This window comes from Triturus cristatus, chromosome 7, assembly GCF_964204655.1.
Source record: "Triturus cristatus chromosome 7, aTriCri1.1, whole genome shotgun sequence".
NCBI lineage: Eukaryota > Metazoa > Chordata > Amphibia > Caudata > Salamandridae > Triturus > Triturus cristatus.
In genome coordinates, this window is record NC_140590.1 from 15,797,201 (window position 1) to 15,819,473 (window position 22,273).

The following is a 22,273-nucleotide window of genomic DNA, read 5'->3' on the forward strand; positions in this document are numbered from 1 at the left end:
ATTAAAAAGAGAAACATTTTTTTAAATGGTAATTTATTATTGTATGTGCCAGTTGTGTTATGCTTTTTAATTGTAAATAATTAGGTATTTATTGATTGTTATTATTTTGATGATAGATTTTGGCATTTTGATCAAATATATATTTGCATTGATTTTTAATATGTATTAAACATTGTATAAAATATGTAATCTGTTAATTTAAAAAATATAGATTTTTATATATAAATACTTTTATTGTTTGTTATTTGCTATAGTTTTGAAATTATTTATTTTAGTTGAAGTGATATAGTCTGTTTCTATAGCTGCATAAAGTGCAGTGGCAGAAGTGAATTGTACCCCTCCACAATAAAACACTTTCCCTACTGCTGTCCTCGCTGGATTTGGAATGGTATTTTTTACCCCTCTGCAATCCAAAACTTACCCTACTGTTGTAGAGGCTGGAGCGGGAATAGTAAACTTTGCACCTCTGCAATACAACACTCCAAAATCTAACAATTTACCCCTCCTCGATATAACATTTTCCCTACTGTTGCAGTGACTGGAGTGGGAATGGTAAATTTCACCCTTGCACAACACAACACTTTTGCTATTGTTGCAGTCACTAGGGTGGGAATAGTATATTTCAACCCTCCGCAATCCAACACTTTCCCTACTTCATACTGTAGTACTGAGTCGAGTAGGAAAAGTAAATCTTACCGCTCCAACATCCAACACTTTCCCTACTGTTGCATTTACTGTAGTAGGACTTGTAAATTTTACACCCCCTGAGTTCGACACATTGGGGCTGATTACAATGTCGGTGGGTCCGACAGCACGTCGGTGTCAGACCCACTGACATCTGCCCTTGAGGTCAACCTGTCACATTATGATGTGGCGGGCAGAAGCATCAGGCGACCATCCATGGCACTTTCGAAGGGCTCAAGGAGCCCGTCGGTGCGTTGGAAACAACATAATCTCATAATGAATTCGGGGCCAGACTAGGCTTCGCTGTCATTAGGAGATCATGATGACAGTGTCCTGCATGGAAAGGCTGTGGGAAAGTGTTTTGGGGGGCCCATAGCAGGGCCACTTTCCCCCTGGCCCTCCGCTGTGAGGTGCCTGTCCCGTGGTGCAGGGATGTTTCCAAACATGCATTTTACAAATGGAAGCTTGTGCGGCAGGCCTTTTCTGCCCACTGCATAAGCCTCCATTGTAAAATACATGTTCTTGACCACCCTATGAGCGCTCACATCGTAATAATGAGGTTGGAACCGCCGACCCAAGGTTGGGCGGTTCCAGATAGCTACGGTGACGGGCGGACATAAGTCCACCCGACATTGTAATCAGGCCTTTTGTCCTCTATTTATAAATTGTAATGGGAATAGCATATGTATTCATTTTAAAATGTTGTAGCTTTTTTAACATTTATATTAATATGATTTTGGTTATTTAAAATTATAATATTTATAATTATTAATGTTTTTAATATCTTATTTATTTTTAGTCAAACCCCCACAAGGACCACCGACCGTATCACGAGTTGAACTATGTTTACTTAAACAAAAGCCAGAATTAGATTTCCTATCGAATCCATGATTAAAACACATTTTACTCTGCCCTACATAGACATTAGAATCAAGCCTAATTGGGTTTTGTTCTGAATAAATGGTAAATAGTTAATGGCATCTTTTATGGAATATCTTGGGATAATAATCTCCTACCGAAGTATCAAAAGCATTTAATAATTTAAAAGATAATAAGACCCCCAGACCAGATGGCTTTACTGCCAAATTTTATAAATCTTTCTCCGACTTACAACAACTTACTACTACCAACCGTTCTATGCCTATTCAGCCACATCGTTAGGTCAAGCACGGTCATGGGCACGATGGCTGAAGCCAACATCATTGTGATTCTCAAGAATGAGAAAAACCCACCCCTACCAAAATATGAGAGGATGATCTCATTAATAAACGTAGGGGCATGTTTACAATAAGCCAACGCAGCGTGGTGCAGCAAGTCATTGTGCTGCGCCGCGCTGCGTGTGTTTGGAAACACAGGGATGGATCATATTTGCAACAATATGTTGCATCTTGTGCTTCCCTGCGCTGGCGCACAAACTGCTGCCATGCGCCGACGCAGGCACCCTTGCACCATGGTCAAGAATTCCCGTCATGGGGAAATTGTTTATGTGCAGGAAGGGCTCCCTTCCTGCACATAAACAATCAGAAATGTCATTTTACACCTTCTATGTGGGCCGCATTAGCACACATGGAACTTGTAAAACGTCTTTATTTAAAGGATTGTTTATGTGCCGAAAGGGACACCTTCCTGCACATTAACAAGCATCAGAGGTGATTTCCTCTTTCTATGGGTGCTGCAGAATGCATCTGGAATGTAAATTGCACATTACACAACGTACAAGAAAGTAACATTCATAAAACTAAGATCATCCATCGTGAATAACTTAAACATGTGTTCACTAGCCTCTCAGGCTCTTTTGCAAATGGACTGTATACGCATGGACACATGTATGCAGCTTCACATCAGATCTGTGGTCCAATTACGTGTCTTACCTTTATTCCTTTGTACAATACAGGTAATCTCACATGCCACAAATGTACTCTGAGAACATACACAGTATTGTGTGCGCAACATTGCAAAACATCATATTATATGTGGTGTGTGTGGGGCATCACATACACACATCACATCATATGTATGTGACATGACACATCATTCTTTCAGGTATTACTGCAAGTACGAACTAAGTCATTTAACTTACCTCATTTCTGGAACTTGGACATAAGTATGGTAAGAACAGTATGGCTGCACCTTCACTACCCATACATGCTTGAATACAAGTCATCCCACACCTATACTCACCTACATCTGCAGAAAGGAAAATGCGGCCTGTGGAAGGAGGCAATAGTTTAATCACACAGTCAAACTCTGTACAAAACCTACCCCCCTGTACCTGCTCTTGGGCCTTCAACAACCCATCGAGCACTGGGTAATACACTGAGGAAGAGGTCTGATGCTTGGGATATGGAGTCAGAACTTTCGTAGGTGTTATCATACCCAATTGTTTGTTATAAACCGTGAGTTTTAGGGAAGAAAGGGTGCCTTGCAAATGTAAGATTTAACCTCCGTAATTGTTACAACATTCCCTGGGATCTATGTCAAGCCGATAGACACTTGTGCGCGCAATGCATTGTACAGCATGTGGAGGCTGTCAAGTACTGCCCATGACATTCACAGAACAGGGGAAATGTGCTAAATATGAGACTTTATCGCATGTATACATGTATACAATGGAACCAGCATGTGGGTACGTGTCTTTACATTCAGAGACTGTTGCATATACCACTTAAATGTTATGTGTCCAGTTGCATTGTGAAGACCGTTCACAAGACGAAAGCTCTAACCTTTCATATATGACATGCAAGTCATGTAAATGTGGACAGTGGTCATGACTCATCAAACCATTCTAATATTGGATCTGGGACACAGGCAGATCAGCCATGATGAAAGCGTGTACACCTGTGTGCACATGTGGACCGTTGTACTCTGTCAACATGTGTAAGAACAATGTATCTAGCACTTTTAACAGTGATATTTGTTGATCGATAACGTGCAAGATATGACATCAGACCATAACCAGCGTATCTACATTCAAACAGATCCTCATTGTCATGATGACCATAAGTCATAACTGACATCATTCAGAGAAGCCTCATTCCATGTGTTCCAGCATGTCAATCCACGTAACACGTCATATTGATGTGTTTTACCCTTTTAGGTTTTTAATCTCTGCCGTGGTTTCCCTCAGCTCTGCCAAGTACCACGCATCAGTTGTTAGACTAACACATTTCAGTTACGCCTGGGCGGTAAATTACGTTCCGCTTGTGGAATTTGCAGAATTTGGGTAATTTCGTATTCCACAGAGAACGCGGAATTGCCCAAAATTCCGCGATCCGCGGCTTAGCGTAATTTTTTGCTTGTTCGCGCTTTCAAAATGCGTGTTCGCAAGATATTTTCCCCCGAGCACGCAAACAGCATTCGTGAACAGGAAAACAGCATTGTGGACGGGTGGAACAAGCAATTCCGCATGTTCGTGGAACTCTGCGTGCTCGTGGAAAATTTTTACCATTTCGCAGAGCTTTGCGTAGCGCGACTACGCAAATTCCGCCCACCCCTAATTTCAGTGTAGTGGTCCGCATCACCGCACTGAAATGGAAAGTCATGCATTTGTAGCGCCTCAGTATCAAGCCAGAGTGCTATTAGTTCTCTGCTATAAACTGAAATCCAGGTTGCAACGCGCGGTCTGCGCTGCTTGTGCCGGCTTTGGGCGGCTGTCTCAGCTTGTGACTAGGCTGGCTTAGGCAGGCGAGAGCACAGGCTACAATGTAATAAAGTTTATACACTTCCCCGACTCCGGCAATCCATTCAGGTTAACCGTGTGACTCCCTGTGAGACTCTTCACGTGATGGCACCTCACAGTCAGTGTTATAATTATGGCCAACAGCTTCTATCAAGAGACTTGCTCTCTTTATACATTGGAGGACCGGCTTGGTGTGAGGGGGCTCTGCGGCAATCACTAACTAATGTGACAGGCTTGTGACCCATGGCTGCTCCCGTCCCAGTCTAGACAGCCACGGGATTGGTGGTCTCTTATATGCAGCACTTAGCTGCAGCCAGGCAGCCTCACCTCAGAATTCATGCCATGGCGCAGCAGGAAAGGAGTCGTCAACTCAACTAGTGGAGGAGTACGGCTGCAACCGACTCTGAAGACCCAGGAGGGAGAGGCTGAGCCTACACCAGCAGTGCCCCCACCTGGAAACTTAATATTGCACCATGTGGGCTAGTACTAGCTTCCACGGTCGGTTTGGTCTTGAATTCTCACAGAGCAGGCCAGGGGAACAAGTGCTCATGAACTCAGCAGGTAATGGGAGCCATAGGGATGAAAGGGTCTGCACTTAGCACCTAACCCTGCAAATGGCATGATGCCCTACCGCCGCTTCAAAGCAGATAAACGGCAGTATCAGCAGCGCCACAGGAAGTAAGGGACCCTACGTGAGACATCTGCCTGCAACTGGAATCTTTCTCCCATACCCTCCAAAAACATCAGAGAAACCCATACACTCACCCCCCCTCCACCCAGCGTCCCTGCTTCCATACTTCCCTTCCGCATAGGACTGCCCGGGTACACCCCCTGCACATTAGGCTGCCGCAGGTGAGTGCGGCCTACACATAAACAAGCTGGAAGGTGAGCCCAAGGAAGCATTCACCAGGATGGATGCAGCCTCCCCAGGGCCTCAGTCTGTTGGCGCCTGCCTAGCGAAGTGAGCCTGGCTCCTAGCATCGACAACTTGATACCTGGTTATTGTAAACAGTGGCAGCAGTAATGATGCTGGTCCAACTTTCAGCATGGGCAGCAGCTTTGTCACTTACGAGCCTGGTGTTTTTAGTAGCTCTGTGACAGCTGCAGCCTGCTGGTGTGATCTGGTGCTGCGGGGTGGGGCAGGTAGTGGCGTGCCGACCGGTGCTGACACCGCTCAGCTGCGCTCCTCAGTTATCATTATTATTCGGATTGATTAACCGGTACTGTCTTTGAAATAAACAGCTTCCTGACTGGCTGTAAAGGGTGCGCCTCACTCTCCTGAGTCTTGCCAATGCCCTTGTCTTTCTGGGGCTGTTCGCGGGTTCTAGGTTAGTGCCCTTCCATAACTGGTGCTTTGCAGTCATTTTAAGATCTTCTTAGAGTTTCTCTTTGGTGAAATGGGTGTAATTTCTGATAATTATATGCTTCCATCTTCTTTATTAGGTGACTTTGCTTGCCAGAAAGTGTAACTCATAGTTGTTGAAATATCACGCATAATTACACTGAAATTATATGAAAGACACACATAGCAATGTAAAACCTTCCAAGCTATGTTCCCTTCTCTGTCATTCTCTCTCTCCATGTTTCAATTTACGTCATTCCATCTCTTTGAAATTAAAAATTCCATTCTTTCACTCCGACTTCGTGCATATGTTTAATTTTCATTTATTTCACGTTTCCTTCTTTGTACTAGTTGCGATTTTCTTTAAAAATAAGAAAAGAACATTTCTTCGCTCCGTCTCTGCATGTATTTTTCATTTATTTAAGGGTTCGTTCTTTCAACTACTTTAGATGTGCTTCCTGTCTCTCGTGCAGCTGTGGCTCCAGTATTAGAGAAACGAAACGTCAAGTCATGTACAGCGTGTGCCCAGTCTGGTGTCCCATGATATGGTGCATCCCTGTGCTCAGCCCAAGAGGATCGACTGCTTCTGTCTGATCCTGCCCGGGCCGAGTTGATTCTCCGAAGTCAGCCGAAGAGCAGGGGATACACGATCCCAAGGGGATACCAGATATGACACAACACCGGGCAAAGTGCGTCAAAGGCACAGATCCGACAGTGCCCAATGCCCGAGGCGCGCCTCTGGATCTCCTGAGAAATACCAAGAAAAGAGAAGCTCTGCACGTAACATCTGCTCTCCTGAATGTGACCGTTTCCCTGTGCACTGAAGATGTGCTTCTTGCCGCATATTATTTGGAAGTCTCTGTGCACTGCATGCATATCAGGCAGTAACTCCGAGACCGTGCATGAAAGTATTTCCGTAGACAACGCATACTTTACAAATTGTTTAGAATTGAAATGTTCCACTGGGTGTTTAATCATTCGGTGGTGCACTCTAATAGTTTACGCGGTTTGTTTTTTGACATTGCACACCCAGGAGAGCATATACGATTCATTTTGCGGAATGAGACATCTCTGATTAGGGTATAATGCCGTGACGCTGCACAGGGTTGCATCATGCCTTCAGTGCTGGTCAATACCCCTCTGATTGGCTGATACCACAGTCACGATGCATAGGACTAGGAAATGCCATTATTGCTGGCTCCGCGGAGTCTGCCACGCCCAGGGGAGGTCGGGATGCAGATTGCTTCACGTGCAGCATCTTGGGCCCGCCCCCTTATCCTAATGGCATTAGCTTGTTAGGGTCAGACGTCGGATCCTGCAATAGCCCTTGCATAACACAGGCACATTAAAAATTGGTCAACCAACATCCGCCGCCAACATTCATTGGTCCGAAGCATCATTTAGGTCTCATTAAACATGCATTTCCGTCTGCGGGTATTTGCAATTGCAGCCTGCTGATAGCAAGGGACCTTTGAGGCGCCATAAAACTGCTCCTTCCATAAGCACTGCCCACATCTGCTTCCAATGGGACCCAATCTGACCCCATATCCGCCAGTAGTGTTGGTCCCTTCCTCAGGCTGATTCAACCCAAGTGATGCGCCCAATTGGTCCTAAAAGCTAGCGGCTAAAAAATAATGTGTCCAATGTCTCTGTCACTCTTGCAAGACTGCTGATTGTATTGATTTTCAAAACTATCCTAAAACCACCGCGGCCCTAAAGCATTCATATATTTTCAATCATTCATGAAATTCTGAACGACGTCACCACCACCTGGTTTACTGGGTATCCCGTAGACGTCATGCTACCCACTAATAGTTTGTAGTCCTAAAGTCGTGCATCACCTACCAAAACGACCCTCCATGCCAGTCGCGATCATACGTTGCCGATATCTCTTATCCTCCGTTCACCATTCACACTCCACCATCAAATGTAGAATGCTACCCATTCAGCTACACATCTGCTGCAAGATTGCTACAACTTTCTACATCAAGAATAGAAACGAAAACGCAACACACCTTTTAAACGAAGCTATATCACGCCATCAACAACAACACAAAAACCCTCTGAAATGGACAGCTGCACTACGCAGACCATCGGTATCAACCTCACACTCCACACACCACATCCTTCTCTCGTAGTCTTTATCATCACAGAACACTGCGCCCCAGTTTCAATAATTCCCTAACACACCCCGCTAAACGGATTCTGCCACAACACTTTAGACTCCACTATGCCTATCTCACAAAACATTCCCACTCACACATACCACCCGAGGACAATATCAAACACTGCCACCACAACTTAACCACACACCTGGATCAGCACTATTTCTTTAATGGTAAATAGTGGGTGAGCTCCAAGCCCTTTATTGTAAACAATAGTAAACAATACCCTGCTCAGAGGACAGCACATGCGCTGTCAGGTGAGACTTTTTTTGAGTTTGAAAAGAAAGTTTATTGAATAAAGAAGAATATATAACATAATGACAATAAAATTCAATACATAAATATGATATAATGCAAACAATCATTAAAGGAAGGAGGGGGGGAAAGAAAAGGGAGAGAGGATATATCAAATGTTATAAGGTAAAACTGGTCTTATAGATAAAATACAACAGATGAATTACATTACTTCTTATAGTAATAACTTATAATATAAACAAGATGTTAAACAAATAAAATAACAGATTGTAACCATTACTTCATGGAGGTTTGGGTACTTCTTCAATGCGAGAATTATGTAGGGGTACGGATTGTGCGGATGTATTTAGAACAGGTAACCACAATAAATCCTGTTTAATAGCAAGTGTACTAGGATAAACGTAAGCCCTGTCCAAACTATGATTATAACATATTCCGTACCACCAGGCTTGAAAAGAAACGTTTGAGGCATTTTTCCATGACTTAGTGATTTGTTGAAATGCGACAGCTATAAGTAAGTCAACAATGGCGATATTAGAAGCGGAGGAGGGCCACGTCTCTGAGACACTACCTAGAAAATATGAGTACAAGAGAAAGGGATTCTAGTAAGAAAAATTGTGTTAATTTGGTTCCATACTCTGACCCAAAAATTATGAATAGATGGGCAAGTAATTAGCAGATGTTTAATATCTGCTGTAGGGGCTGGTCAAGACCAACAGGTAGAGGGAATGGAGGGATCTATATGATGAAGTTTAGCTGGAGTGATCAGGAGTCTATTATATACGAAAAACAAAGTTTGTGTAATATTCGCTGCTCTAGAAGACTTCCTTATTTTTGACCACATTTTATCCCACGTTAAAATAGGAAAAGACTCACCTAAATCAAATACCCAGTCCCATTCCACTCTAGATTTATCAAGATTAGCGGAGGAATCACGTAATTTTGTATAGATTTGAGATGCAGATGGGGAGGTACTCAAAAATGAAAGTGTAATAGAGGAAGAACTGGTATGTGAAGAAGGAGATGTACAAGTATTAAAGGAGGTTTGAGCAGCTGTAATCAAAAACATATACTTGGAATAAAAGGAGGATGGCAGAGATTAGCGGATCTGAATTACAGAGAAGGGAATACAAGTATCTTCATGAAAAATTTGATGAGTCCATTTAAGACTGAACTCCAACCAATCTTTCTAAAAGAGAATCCTGTTTTTAATTTTAATATGTTTATTATACCAAATCAGAGATTGCAGAAATCAAGCACGATCATCTAGGCCATCTACTATGAGAGGATGTAAGACTCCGGGCGTTTTTAAGAATGTGGAGAGACAATTTTACTGGACAGCAAAGAGGAAGAGTTTTTAAGAAAAAATGAAGTGTGATAAGCAGAAAAATCTAGAAAGTTGACTCCACCCATATGTTTAGGATGTTTAAGTTTAGAAAAAGACATTCTAGCTTTTTTATTTTGTCATAAAAATTTCGATAGAACAGAATATATATTTTTATAACAAGATTTGGGGATATTGACTGGTAGATTAGAAAAGAAAAATAAAATTATTGGTACTAGCATAATTTTTATGGAATCTAATCTACCCCACCATGATAAAAATAAGGGATGCCAGCGAGATGTGGAATTAGTTAAGGTTAGTTGTAGATTTTTTAAATTTAAAGCCACGGTGTCTTTAACAGAGGGCATGAACCATAAACCTAAGTACTTAATCTTAGTTGGACTCCAATGAAAGGAGGAAGTCCGAAAGTCAGCATGGAAACAATAGTTGTTTAAAGGGAGGATTTCACATTTATCAACATTGAGTTTGTATCCTGAAAGTGAAGCAAAATCTGAGACTTCTGATAGAAAGGATGGTATGGACGTTTGAGGGTTGGAAATAAATAAGAGGATGTCATCTGCATAAGCTGAGAGTTTTAGATGAATATGAGACGTTATTTCGCATGCCATCACTTCGCATGCTATTACTACGTGGTTATTACCTAGCAATAACCGTTACCACTCAATTTTTTACTTCGCATACCTTTACATTGAAAGTGTTAATGTATGCGAAGAAAAAACTTGCCTAGTAATAAAAATGGTATGCGGAATAATATGTCATATTAAAAAAAGAAATGTTTAAACACAACACTACAATAAATATTAAATAGAAATAGACTACCCCACACATCTAAAACACTACTAAAACACTAAAACACTACACTACCCTACTCTACTGAAACACGACTACACTACCCTAAACCCTAAATCACTACCCACTGCACGAACATACGCATTCCCCAACTCTGGTCTCTACACTCATTCAGTACCCATCACAACCCCCCTGACACTACACTAAACAAAAAAATGGTAAGCTACACTACACTAACACCACGACACTACCCTAAACCCTAACACACTACCCCCAACACAACACTGCCCCTAGCCCCAGTCCCTTCCCTACTCCTAAACACTACCCTGTACGACCACTGACCCTACTTTACACTACACTAACACAAGTACACAACCCTGCACGACCCTACACAGCCCCTAGATGACCCTACACAGCCCCATTTACCGCTTACAACACATGGTTCCAATCTTCTCCCTCTTCCTGCTTCCTCCGGCCCAGGAGCTTTCCCTTTTTTAAGTGCCTGAATAGCTTTAAGAATATCCTCGATTTGTATATCAGTTTCTAAAGAAGATAGATTTACATCTGTAGAAGAGGGTGGGGGAATGGAGGATAAATATTGTGAAATATAATAATAATAATCCACATTTGTAAAGCGCGAACAATCACCCGCAAGGCTCTCTAGGCGCTGGGGGCCGTTGGGAAGATTAAGCAAGCTATTGCCCAGAGTCACATGGTGCTGGGCTATCAGTTGATTGTGGAGTGTATTCAGGTGTATAAAGTTTTTGATAGAAGTTAGTGAATTCCAATAAAATGTCCTCATCTTTATGGACTGTAATATTAGAACAAGTTACAATAGATTTAATTTTAGTGCGTTCATTTTTAATTTTGAGATAATTGCCAAGAAGATTGCGGGTTTTATTTTGTGCACTATAGTATTTAGCACTAGATTTAAGAAGATATAGATTTGCAGATTCAATAGAAAGTTTATTGAAAGAGAGTTTGGCTTTAATAAGGTCATTCAAATCAGATTGGGTCTTTGTTAAATAATAAGAGTGTTCTAATTTTTTAATTTGCATATTAAGTAGATGTATGGAATGAGAAGATGCTCTTCTTTTTTGTGCTACAAATGAAATAATGAAGTCTCTAGAGGCAGCTTTAAAGGTATCCCAAATAAGTTGAGGCGATGATTGAGGGGATTCATTTTCTGCAAAAAATGTGGTTACAAAATCAAGAAAGGCCGATGCAAACTTAGAGTCTAACCGAAGGGAGTTGTTGAATCTCCATTTTCTGGTACTTTTGATGGGAGGGAGAAAGTCTAAACCTAAAGAAACTAGAGCATGATCGGCGATTAAGATAGAGCCTATGTCAGAGTGGGAAATGTGTTGAGTTAGGGCTTTGGAGATAAAGGGATAATCTATGCATGATCGAGAGGAATGAACAGGTGAGTAATAGGTGTACTCTTGTAAGGTAGGATGACAGAAGTGCCAGGAGCCAACGAGGGATCTCTGGGAGATAGTGGAGGTAAATTGGGTATGCATGGAAGAGGAGGAAAATCTAGAATTAGATCGTCTATCAATAAAAGGATCCATAACCATGTTGCAATCACCACCCAAAATTAAATAATCATCCGAGTATTGCATCAAAGAGGAAAGAATTTGTGGCCAGTACTTTTTATCTAGGTTTGTGGGGGCGTATATGTTAAAAACTGTTAGGGGAATCTTGTTAATCAGTAAAGATACTGCAACCCATCTACCTTTAGTAGTATTTTCTTCATTTATGAGCTGAACATCTAGACGTTTATGACAGAGAATAGCAACACCATTACGCTTCCATGAACCCGGTGACGCACATACATGACCTACCCAGTGACGTTGTAACTTGGTTATCTCAACATCTGTTATATGAATTTCTTGCACTAACGCAATATCTCCTTTTAAATTTGCAATATGCGATAAAACTCGTTGACGTTTAATAGGAGAGTCCAAACCTTTAACATTCCAGGATATAATATTTAACAACATCTAAATATATAGATTAAATCCCAAAATTTCAATAAGAACAATTATACATATGTAAGACTAAAGTTACATCGTGCGACAAATTATTAGTTTGATGAATTGTCAAATAGGAATAGTAAATATGGAGGAAGTAAAGTATGAAATAGGAAAAAATGTGAATGAGATAAGAGATTGATTGAATTAGAAGAACAGAAGAAAGACCAGTGATTGAATAAGGACAAGAAATGAGGGAGAGAATGAGAAAGAAAAAGAAGAAATAGAAATATAAGGAAATATAAGGAAAAGAGATTAGATGAGTACAATAAAGAAAGAAATGAAAAAATAATAAAAGAACATACCACAACAATACACGGAAACATGGGGATGGTGGAACCACAGAAGTAAAACAATACGCTTGAGCAGAAAACTCCAAAACGACACAGTAAAGGGAAACATCATCCAGGCGGAAAAAGTGGGATCACATAATGAGGGACCACATTGAACTGCACCTAATGAAAGAACGAAAAATGATTATAGAACATGTAATGAGAACATTATGGCGTAGAACAAGGGACATAAAAAACAAATTCATAACAGAACAATCAAGTAACCAAGAAGAACTTCAAATCATTGAGGTGTGAAGAAGCTTTCATGTTTCCATCTTTGCAAGTATCTAAGGAGTGCTGTAGACGAGCCGGATATTCATATGAAGTGGTTCTGTTATAAAAAAAATTCACTTTCATAAGACAAGGATAGAATAAGCCATATCGGGCATTCAGGTTGCGGAGAGCTGGTCTCATGACCATAAACTTCTTCCGTCGTTCAGCGGTTGCTTTTGCATAGTCCTGAGAAAAAACGAGATATTTACCTTACCAAGATACCTTCCCTTTACTTTTGGCAGCGTGAAGGACTTTAAGTAAATCAGTATATTCTAAAAAGTATAGAATTACGCCTCTTGGTTTGGTGTTAAAAGATTCCGATTTTGCAAGTGATCCCAGACGATGAGCCCTTTGAATATTAAATTTTGGAGAATCAGGAAGATCCAGAAGAGTTGGAAGAAATGTTTGAAAAAAGGAGAGAGGGTCAGACCCTTCAATTCCTTCCACAAGACCATAAATGCGCAGGTTATTCCGCCTGTTGCGATTTTCTAAATTTTCAATTTGTTGCTTTAGAAGTGAAACTTCCGATTGTAGAGGAGGAATCTGGTTAATGACAGCTTGGATAGTCTCAACACGTTGTGTCAGATGCAAAGTTTGTTGTTCCATTTGGTACCATTTGTCCTCAAGATGCTGGAGACGGCTATTTGTTTCCTCCATGTGGGGTTTAATAGCGCACATTTCCTGAAGGAGTAAGTCCATAGTCAGTGACGTCGTAGTGTTAGTTGGTGATGGTGGGTCTTTTTTGACGCGTTTGGTAGAAACAGCAGTTGAGGAAGAAGGAATTTTAGTTCGCTGTTTGGAATTACTACGAGGAATGATAGGAGTCACAGGGCATGCGAGTGGTTGACCAGAATCAGAATCATCCATGTTTTCCTGTAAAACGCTAAAGGTGTTATAATCAGCCACTGAAGTATTATCTATAGGAATAGAGCTGTTGCGAGATGAACGTGCTTTTGCCATAACACAGATCGCTGTCAAGGATAATTCCTATGAGAAGATAATGGAATAAGCAGAGCGAATACCCTTGGAGCAAAAGTGAATGATAAAAATAAAAAGCATGAATCAATGCGCCAGCAACAGTATCGGTGAGATGTGCACAGGGTCAGTCTTAAGCAAGCCACATTAGAGCTAAACAAAAAAAAAAAAATCTCTCCAAAAAGTAATAGCCCACCACTGAATTAATGTAGCAGTTTTGTTACTAAGATCAGAGTAACAGATATAATAACACAGCTCTGGCTAATATATATAAAAAAAACATTTGGTTGCCTGACACCACAACAGGAAAAGAATTTATAACAGCCAGCTAAATAAACTTTACCATGGACTGAAAATGCATTGCTTAGATTTGTATGTGACACACTTCATCTTGATTTACAATGCCTTCCCTTGGCTGACTGAAAGCATTATAGAAACAGGAAGATACTGTAGTACACTATTCATTATTGGCTCTGCATTAACAGTCACAAACAAGGGAGATTGTAGGGTGCGTCCAAAAAGGGGGAAGAAGATGCGCTGTCACTATTTCAGCAAACTTTTCCTCGTTTCTGAAGTCGTTTCAAGAGTGTACGTGTCATGACTGCGCTGTTGTTATTAATATGTACGTGAATTCCCATTAATGAGTTGGTTGTATAATGTAGGCGCCAGCGTTAAAATCATTCACTGAAAGGCTCAGGAATACAAACATGTTTATCTTAATTGGGTCCTTCTACATGGAGACCGCTCAGCACAACCAACATCAGGGAAAAGATCATGGATGCAGCTTGTGAGGTGAGCGTTTGTGAGAAAAGCGCTCCGTGAGGGGAGTGATTCCGATAAGACAGAAAAAACAAAATGGCGGCTGTGTAATACGAGTGCGATCAAAAACGCGCTTAAAAATGACAAAAGCCCTCACCCCGGATGATGGAAACAGGCGCAATTGTTAGCGCTAGCATTCATAATGTCCCGCCAGCATTTGGAAGTTCCGGGAGCAATTAAATGACGCCTAGAGAAGACTCTGCTTCTCACGTCGATCCGTAGCTCCACACCAAAGCGGCCATCTTCCCTGGCTCCTAAGCCACGTTGTATTATTTTTGCTTGAATGGGTAAATGTACAAACAGTGCAGGTCTGCAGTTGACATACTTAGCAACTGAAGCGCAGTTAAATGTAGTCTCCCAATGTGACGTATAAGTCAGAGGTGTTACAATTCCCCCTCCCCCTTTATGCACCTTCCTGCATAAAAACAATCAATTTAGGTGATTTCCTCTTCCAATGTGTGCTGTAGGGTGGCGTAGCATTCTGACACATTTCCAGATTTACGATTTCTCGTAAATCTGGAAATGCATCAGGGGACATGGGTGTTTCGTGGGTACACCCACGGCAACACACATGTCACGCTCCTGACATGCAAAGTGTTGTGTGAACAGGGGCGATATTTATGAGCACAGGTTAAGTCACGCAGGGTTCTTGTAAATATCACTTGGCAGGCTGCGCCACCGGTGCGTCACGCAACGTGATGCACCAGCGACACAAGGGGCTTGTAAATCTTCCCCTAAGAGTGTAAAAAGGAAACCAGAAGACAGCACACCTTTAACATCTATGCACCCAGGATCTGAAACAACTTGAATCCATCAGGACAGACACACTGCCAATGTTGCTCAAATTTACAAAATAGTTGAAGACTCACATCTACACTCAAAACTACATCACAGTTCATTCTTGTAGGACATTGTGTTATTGGTGGAGGGGGCTGCTCCAACCACATCTTTGTCAGGGTGAACTACAAGAGTCAATTCATTAAACTGTGCTTAATCCTCTAGTAGCATGGCACAAAAGCAGCCAATCTTAACTTTGTAGCAATGTGTAAAGTATGTATGCAATACACAAGCAGTAATCAAGTAAAAATACAACTCAAGAAAACTCCAACACCAATTTAGGAAAATAGAGTAACATTTAATAAATAGTATGGGACCAAAATGACAACAATGAAATCAGTAGAACCAGAGATATGCAATTTCAAAGCTTTAGGTATGTATAGCGCCCAAAAGCACAGAGTGCCACTCAGGGTTATCTGCTCAGCCTAGGCCAGGGAAAAGGCACTAGTTCAGGCCGACTCTGATAGTCAGTGGGCTGGATACAGGGACCAGGTATTCCTGCTAAAAAAAGATACCATATCAAAGTGAGGTGCAAAGACTCCAGTTCGCAATGGAGGAGGCCGTGAGGAGACAGGAGAGCCTAATGGATGATCATCATTGTCGCAGTCATTGCTGGAGCTGTCGATGTTGTTCCTGGTTATTGCTGGTGTACAGCAGGGGTACTTTACTTCAGGACTTGGGGGGCACCTATGGTGCCCCCCTACATTTCCCTGCACTATGTGGCTGGCACCGCATGGTGCCTGACAAGTAGTGCAGGGAAATGCAAACCCTGCATCTTTACCATTGTGGTGGGCAGCACCCGCCGTAATGGTAAATCTGCCCAATGTGGCGTGCTCATTGTAAACCCATAGGCGGGACCGCCATCATATTGGCGGACGGTCCCAATTCCCATGACAATGGCGGCCCCAAAGTTTGCAGAATTCCCAGTTTTCACATGGTGCAAAATTCATCAGATTTCACATGACATATAGTTGGATAATTTTTGCCTACAGGAGGCTCATTCACAAGCAAAATATCTTGCTGAGAATATCATTTTACAAACCTCTATCGGTATCGCACAATTTGGAAATGAAAATCACATTTCATACTGAAACTATCATTTTATCTTGGAATTTGGCAAGATTTTCCAGGAAAAACATGCAATTTTGGACACCCCTATCCAGAAGTACCTTCTCTTGCGTACGTCCTATATTAGGGTCTGTCTCTCTTATAAACTTGTCCTCCATGGCATCCCCAAGGAATTACTCCTGTCCAAATTTGACAAATAAAGTGATATCATAGAACATTGTTAGTCCTACCTAGATTAAGAAGAACCAATCACACCTATTGATCAGTTTCAATGTTCGTAGCCCTACCTGGCATCCAAAAACCTTGCAAGCACCAAAATACCTGTGGCAAAATAGTGTGTGTCATATATTCATTTAGCCGTAGCCACTTTTTCACCATTCACGATGTCAGAAACTCTTGTGGGAACCATGTGAAGTTCAGCAGACCTAAATCCATTCTGATCAACTGACTCTCCTGCAGAAGCAAGTGTATCCTGCGATGTCCCTTAATGCCGTCAGAACTGCCCTTCTCTTGACTAGCACATTAAGCTAACAATGTATGTTTACTCATGATGAATATCTAGGTGTCCAGTTATCTATGACCTGTCCACAAAACCTCCTCATTGAGTGCCAATCAATGACCCGTGGCAACATTACGGTGTGTACCAGCTTAAAACAATCTCGCTTCTGTCTTCGGGACCTCCCCAACTTGCTCTGCATCAACATAACTGTAACTCACGTTAACAAGACGCCCGGCAGCCTCCTCCAACTGTCTCCATCCAAAGTTGCACCGACCCTCCATGCATCAAGCTCTGGACACTTATCTCAACTTCTCCCTCCCTTCCAGATCAGGAGGCACCTGTGATAACCATCTCTGTAGCAGGTGCACCAGTAACTCAGCCCTTCAAGTTATCTGAAAATACCCCTAACCATGTCACCAGTGTTCCAAAATTGTGAAGATAAAAAAACAATTTAAAGGTAGAAAGGCAACCTAGGATCGCTTCCCAAAGAATTTCACAGAGTATAACTGCAAGCAAAAGCAACCCTCCAATCCTTGAGGTAAAGACAGTCTGTGAATCTGGCTAACGTCAGAAAAGTAAACATCTGGTAGAAAGAGAGAGGGGGATTCTCTGCAGCAGGCTCTGCATTGTGAAAAGTGCACTGCTACCACCCACACTCTGCAACAAACAACTGCCTTCAAGAAAAGTATTTCAAGTCAAGTCAAAGTAAATTTATTTGGTTTCAAGAGAAAGCCATAAAAGTTTCTTAAAATCAACATTACAAATTAGGATTCCAGTATCCTTTAATCAATGGATGGACTACCAATCCAACCAAATCAGAGTGTGTTAAAAAGGGATTAGACATGCAGATTATCTGTGAACATAGCCTGAATGAAGAACTTAATGAACAGACAACTGAACAGAGGGTAATTCATTTAACCGAATATCAGAATCTTGGGCGAAGTTTTATAGTGAAGTACTGAAATTGAAATTGGGTAAGGTCAAGAACAGAAGTAGAGATGGGCAGTGTATGTCCGAACCTTTAGGCCAGACGGAATTTGTTGTCACAGATTTAAGATCACCATCGGCATTATTTTTTGGAATGTCGCTGGCTTGCGTAACAAATTAAACAACTCTATCTGGGTAGATTTTATTGAGAAATTTAATATCTTGTGTTTACAAGAGACATGGACTGTGGATGAAATCCATCTAAATGGATTTAAGACGTATCATACCCCAGCAGTCCACTCAACACTTGGGAGACCCAAGGGAGGAATTTGCATTTATGTTTCTAATTTGGTAGGGGTATTAAAGATTGAAATGCTAAAATCTGAAATCTATTATCAAATAGTTTTGATTCACACACAATGTAAATGTTTTTTGGCTTTAATCAACTTCTACAATAACGCACCAAAGGAACAATTGGGGGTTATTTTGAAGATGCTTAATCAGGATTTGTGTGAATCAAAAAAAAATCACAAAAAAAAAAAATGAATCAAAGGAAGCCAGGGAAAGTGAATTGATCATCATCTGGGGAGGTGATTTTAATATTGGCTTATGCCCGCTAGCTGGGCTTGGCAAATGTGGTCTAACCATGGAAGATGATGACCCCCTGATACATTTTGTGCATTCGGATAGGGGGGATTTTCTAAAATGAGATCCTATTTACACATGACCTTGCTTTTGCCAACTGTTTATGTTCCCCTAGAGTGGATTGTGAGCACACCTTTATTGGTAGGGGTCTAGAATCAATCAACTATAGTTTTTTTAATATGCCCTAATTGGTATGCTAATTATATCTCAAATTATAAAATACATAAAAATGCGATAATTCATCATTTGCCATTAAGCATCAGTATTATACACCCAACTATGTCAGAGCGACAACATATTAAACAAATAGTATGGATCCAAAATATATCACTTGGAAAGTTAAATGGATACACCTTGAGATGGTCTAGTTGTGACCCAGCTGAGTTAATTAAACAAATTATAACTAAGGCTTATAACCCGATTTTAACATGCTTGGAGGAAATCACCTCATATGAATGTATACTTATAGAATTTCCCCAAATAACATTAGTTATTCAAAATTTGCCTAGTGTGGAAAGTATGGGTACATATATTCATAACCAGGGATGGTTCGATACAAATTGTACTAAAGCATATACGAACTTAAAGGCGCCTTTACATAAAACAGTGAGAGATAAGGAGGAAATTAGAGAGTGCAGGAAGACATATAACCAGGCACAAAGATCACGAAGGAAGGAGTTAAAAGAGAATGCATGGGCTACTCTCCATGTAGCCTCTCTGAGTAAAGACAGTGCCTCTTTGTAGCGGGCAGTAAATGCGCCGTGTTTAATAAGCCCAATAATCCGACGATAGAAGCCGCAATAGATGAGAAGAAATGGGTTGACTTTTTCTCAAGCGTTTATAATCCACAGGATGTCACTGTGAGGGACACAGATTGCTCAAGTCAGCAGGGGGGGGTCCCCAGGGTTTTTCATCTATTGATCTCCAATTTACACATGAGGAGGTCATTGGGGCAGGTTGCTAGTAAGAGTGGGAAGGCCCCCGGCCCAGACAGGGTTCCAATTGATTTTTTTAAATCGAACCTTTCACTCTGGACCCCGTTGATAACATGGGTTCTTGAAGCCTGTTGTATGAAAGGAGTTAGTAACACCTGGTCAGAGTCAATAATCGGACTGATTTAAAAAAAAGAAGATCAGGAGAATCCTGCCTGCTACCGCCCGATATCTTTACTGGACTCTTTGATGAATGTAGTGGGACAGATTCTTTTAGATCGGCTTCAAACCTGGGCAGAGAAAACTAATATTTTAACGGACGTGCAATATGGCTTTATGCAGGGATTGGGAACTACGGAACAGGTTCTTAATCTTAGTATTTTAATGGGAAGTATACTCAGGATAAAGTAGGTAAATTTTATCTGGCTTTCGTAGACCTTACAGCCGCCTTCGACTGTGTTATACACAGTAAACTATGGAACATTCTGGCGGATTTAAAGATAGACCCACTTTTGGTTCAGTTCCTACGACAGTTGTATAGTGGGGCGACTGCTAAGGTTCGATAGAGAACTAAAGGGGAATGCACTGCGTCGTTTAAAGTGGAGAGGGGGGTCCACCACAATAACTAATTGCGTTTCCTAATAGCCATTGCAACTTTAATATAGAAAAAAGTATTTATTAAACATGTTTATGTAACATCACATTAGCACACAGTGATTTATCCAAACTCTTAGTATAAAACTATTACTTAGCTTTCTTTTAAAATGTTATAAGAAACACAGAAACAAATATAAATTACGGGAGAAGAAGAAAGTAAATGCCCCAGTCCGGTGTGGCCACTCACCGATGACTCGCAGCAGCATGGCGATTGTCCTCGGTAGTTTGCCGTTCTGTGCCGCATTCACCGTGTAGTTCCCGGTGTCGTTCATCCGCAGGTCTCGGATGCTCAGGGTCCCGTTGATGTATCCGGTCTCCCTGCCCGTGTACTGGGGGCCATTCAGTTGTTCTTTACCAGGCAGTGAGGAACTGATGACCAGTTGAGTGTTAGTCACCCTTCTCCCTTTGTACCAGGCGTAAGACATCAGATCCGTAGAGATCGGGGCATTGAGGATAGCCGTCTCTCCCAACGTAGCTGTGATCACCTCTGTCCCGGGCACCTGCCCCACCGTCCCCGGGGTCCAGACGCAGAGCCAGGCTGGAAGGGGCGAGAGAAGAGGAAAACCTGAACCTGCTGGAGGGTAAGGAGCAGTTTGAAACTTCTAACTTTACTCATATGTCAGTAAACATTTCCTCTCAACCGCTGGGAATTTGTCACACTTATTCAGGAATGTGGAACGGAAACAAGCACTAGCAAAGCCAACATGTCCGGTTATTTTATAAGTTCTTGACATAGAAATATAAAAGTCAACATATCCATTATTGCACAATAGCCATTTGCTACAGAGAGATGCCCGCACTCTGCTCCTAAAAGTATTGCAGCAGAGCTGAGAAGTGCTTTATCTCTTCCTATCAAATTTTAGAAATAAAAGTACTTTAAGAATGTATTTTTTTTTTGTAAATATTTTTATTTATTAACAGGCTGACAAGTAAAACATACATTAATACATGTACTAGCAGACATATATATAAAATAAAGAAAGCAGAGATGAAAGGGAAAGACAAAAGAAAATAAAAAAATATATAGATTCTCTAATAAATTATAACATTCTTTCAACACAAGGCCAAAATAAATAACTCTGGAGACAAGTTATAAAGAAAAAAAGAAAGAAGCTCGTTATTAGACGCATTAAAGTTCATTATTTGACTATGCTTAACAGGAGGAAAGAGCGCCATCATTCCACAAAGGTTCCCCAGTTTTTTTCATATTTACTCAAATGAGCGTGTTCCCCTAAGATTCGCTAATGCTAGCTCCATCGAGTGAATCTCGGTTACAAGTGCCCACCAATCCCAGACCGTAGGTGGTTCGGAGCAGGTCCAAGCTCTGGCCAAAGTTAATTTGGCACATGACATAAGTATAGTAACCAAGGCAGCCTGTGGGAAAGAGATAGGATAAATATCTAACAAAACCGAAGCAGCAGTAAATATGGGCAGCTGAATCAGCTTAATTTTCTAAACCTTCTGAATGTCCCCCCAAAAGGCCTTAAGATTGGGACAAGAGAACAGCATATGTGCCAGGTCGGCTGCCTCAGCGGAGCATTGGGGGCATTTCGTACGATCGCTGTAGGAGTTGTTAGAGGACCATTTAGAGATTATTTCGGGCGTGTAATATAACATGCAGGTCGTTCTAAATTGTTGGAGCCTTAAACTAGATTATCGTACTCGCTTATTAATATTGGACAGGGAACATTCTATCTCTTTTGATGTTATATTTAGACCTAGTAGTCTGCCCCACTTATCAGCTAGTTTAAGGCAGTCGTTTAATTTAAGGCCGATTAAGAGACTATAAGTATCACTTATTACTGACTTGTTTTTAAAAGAATATAGACAGGTCCATATGTCGCTATCCGAAACCTCCTGAACCTGTTTTTTGTTGATCAGATAGTCGTGCATCTGTAGGTGTTTGTACCTCATAGTTTCAGGTAGATCATATAACAATTGAAGAGTGTTAAAATCTAGAAACCCTTGTGTACCATATAGATCCCCTAAAACACTAATGCCTAACCTAGACCAACTA

General features: G+C 41.3%; 1 protein-coding gene across 4 annotated transcripts in view; it reads right to left on the minus strand.

Annotated features, from left to right (window-relative positions):
- Positions 1-22,273, minus strand: part of LOC146808694 (cell adhesion molecule CEACAM6-like) — a 213,311-nt gene that overhangs the window by 121,654 nt on the left and 69,384 nt on the right. For 2 of the 4 annotated variants that reach the window (XR_014965482.1, XM_085614214.1), the window contains exons 2-3: positions 20,444-20,794; positions 12,598-12,747 (exon numbers count right to left, since the gene is read on the minus strand). Coding sequence is in view for 2 of the 4 variants with exons in the window: in XM_085614214.1 (XP_085470340.1) it covers positions 12,598-12,747; positions 20,444-20,794 (501 nt within the window). In the remaining 2 variants the exon portion in view is untranslated. The remainder of the gene's footprint in view (positions 1-12,597; positions 12,748-20,443; positions 20,795-22,273) is intronic. The other 2 variants (XR_014965483.1, XM_085614215.1) reach the window with 1 other exon arrangement.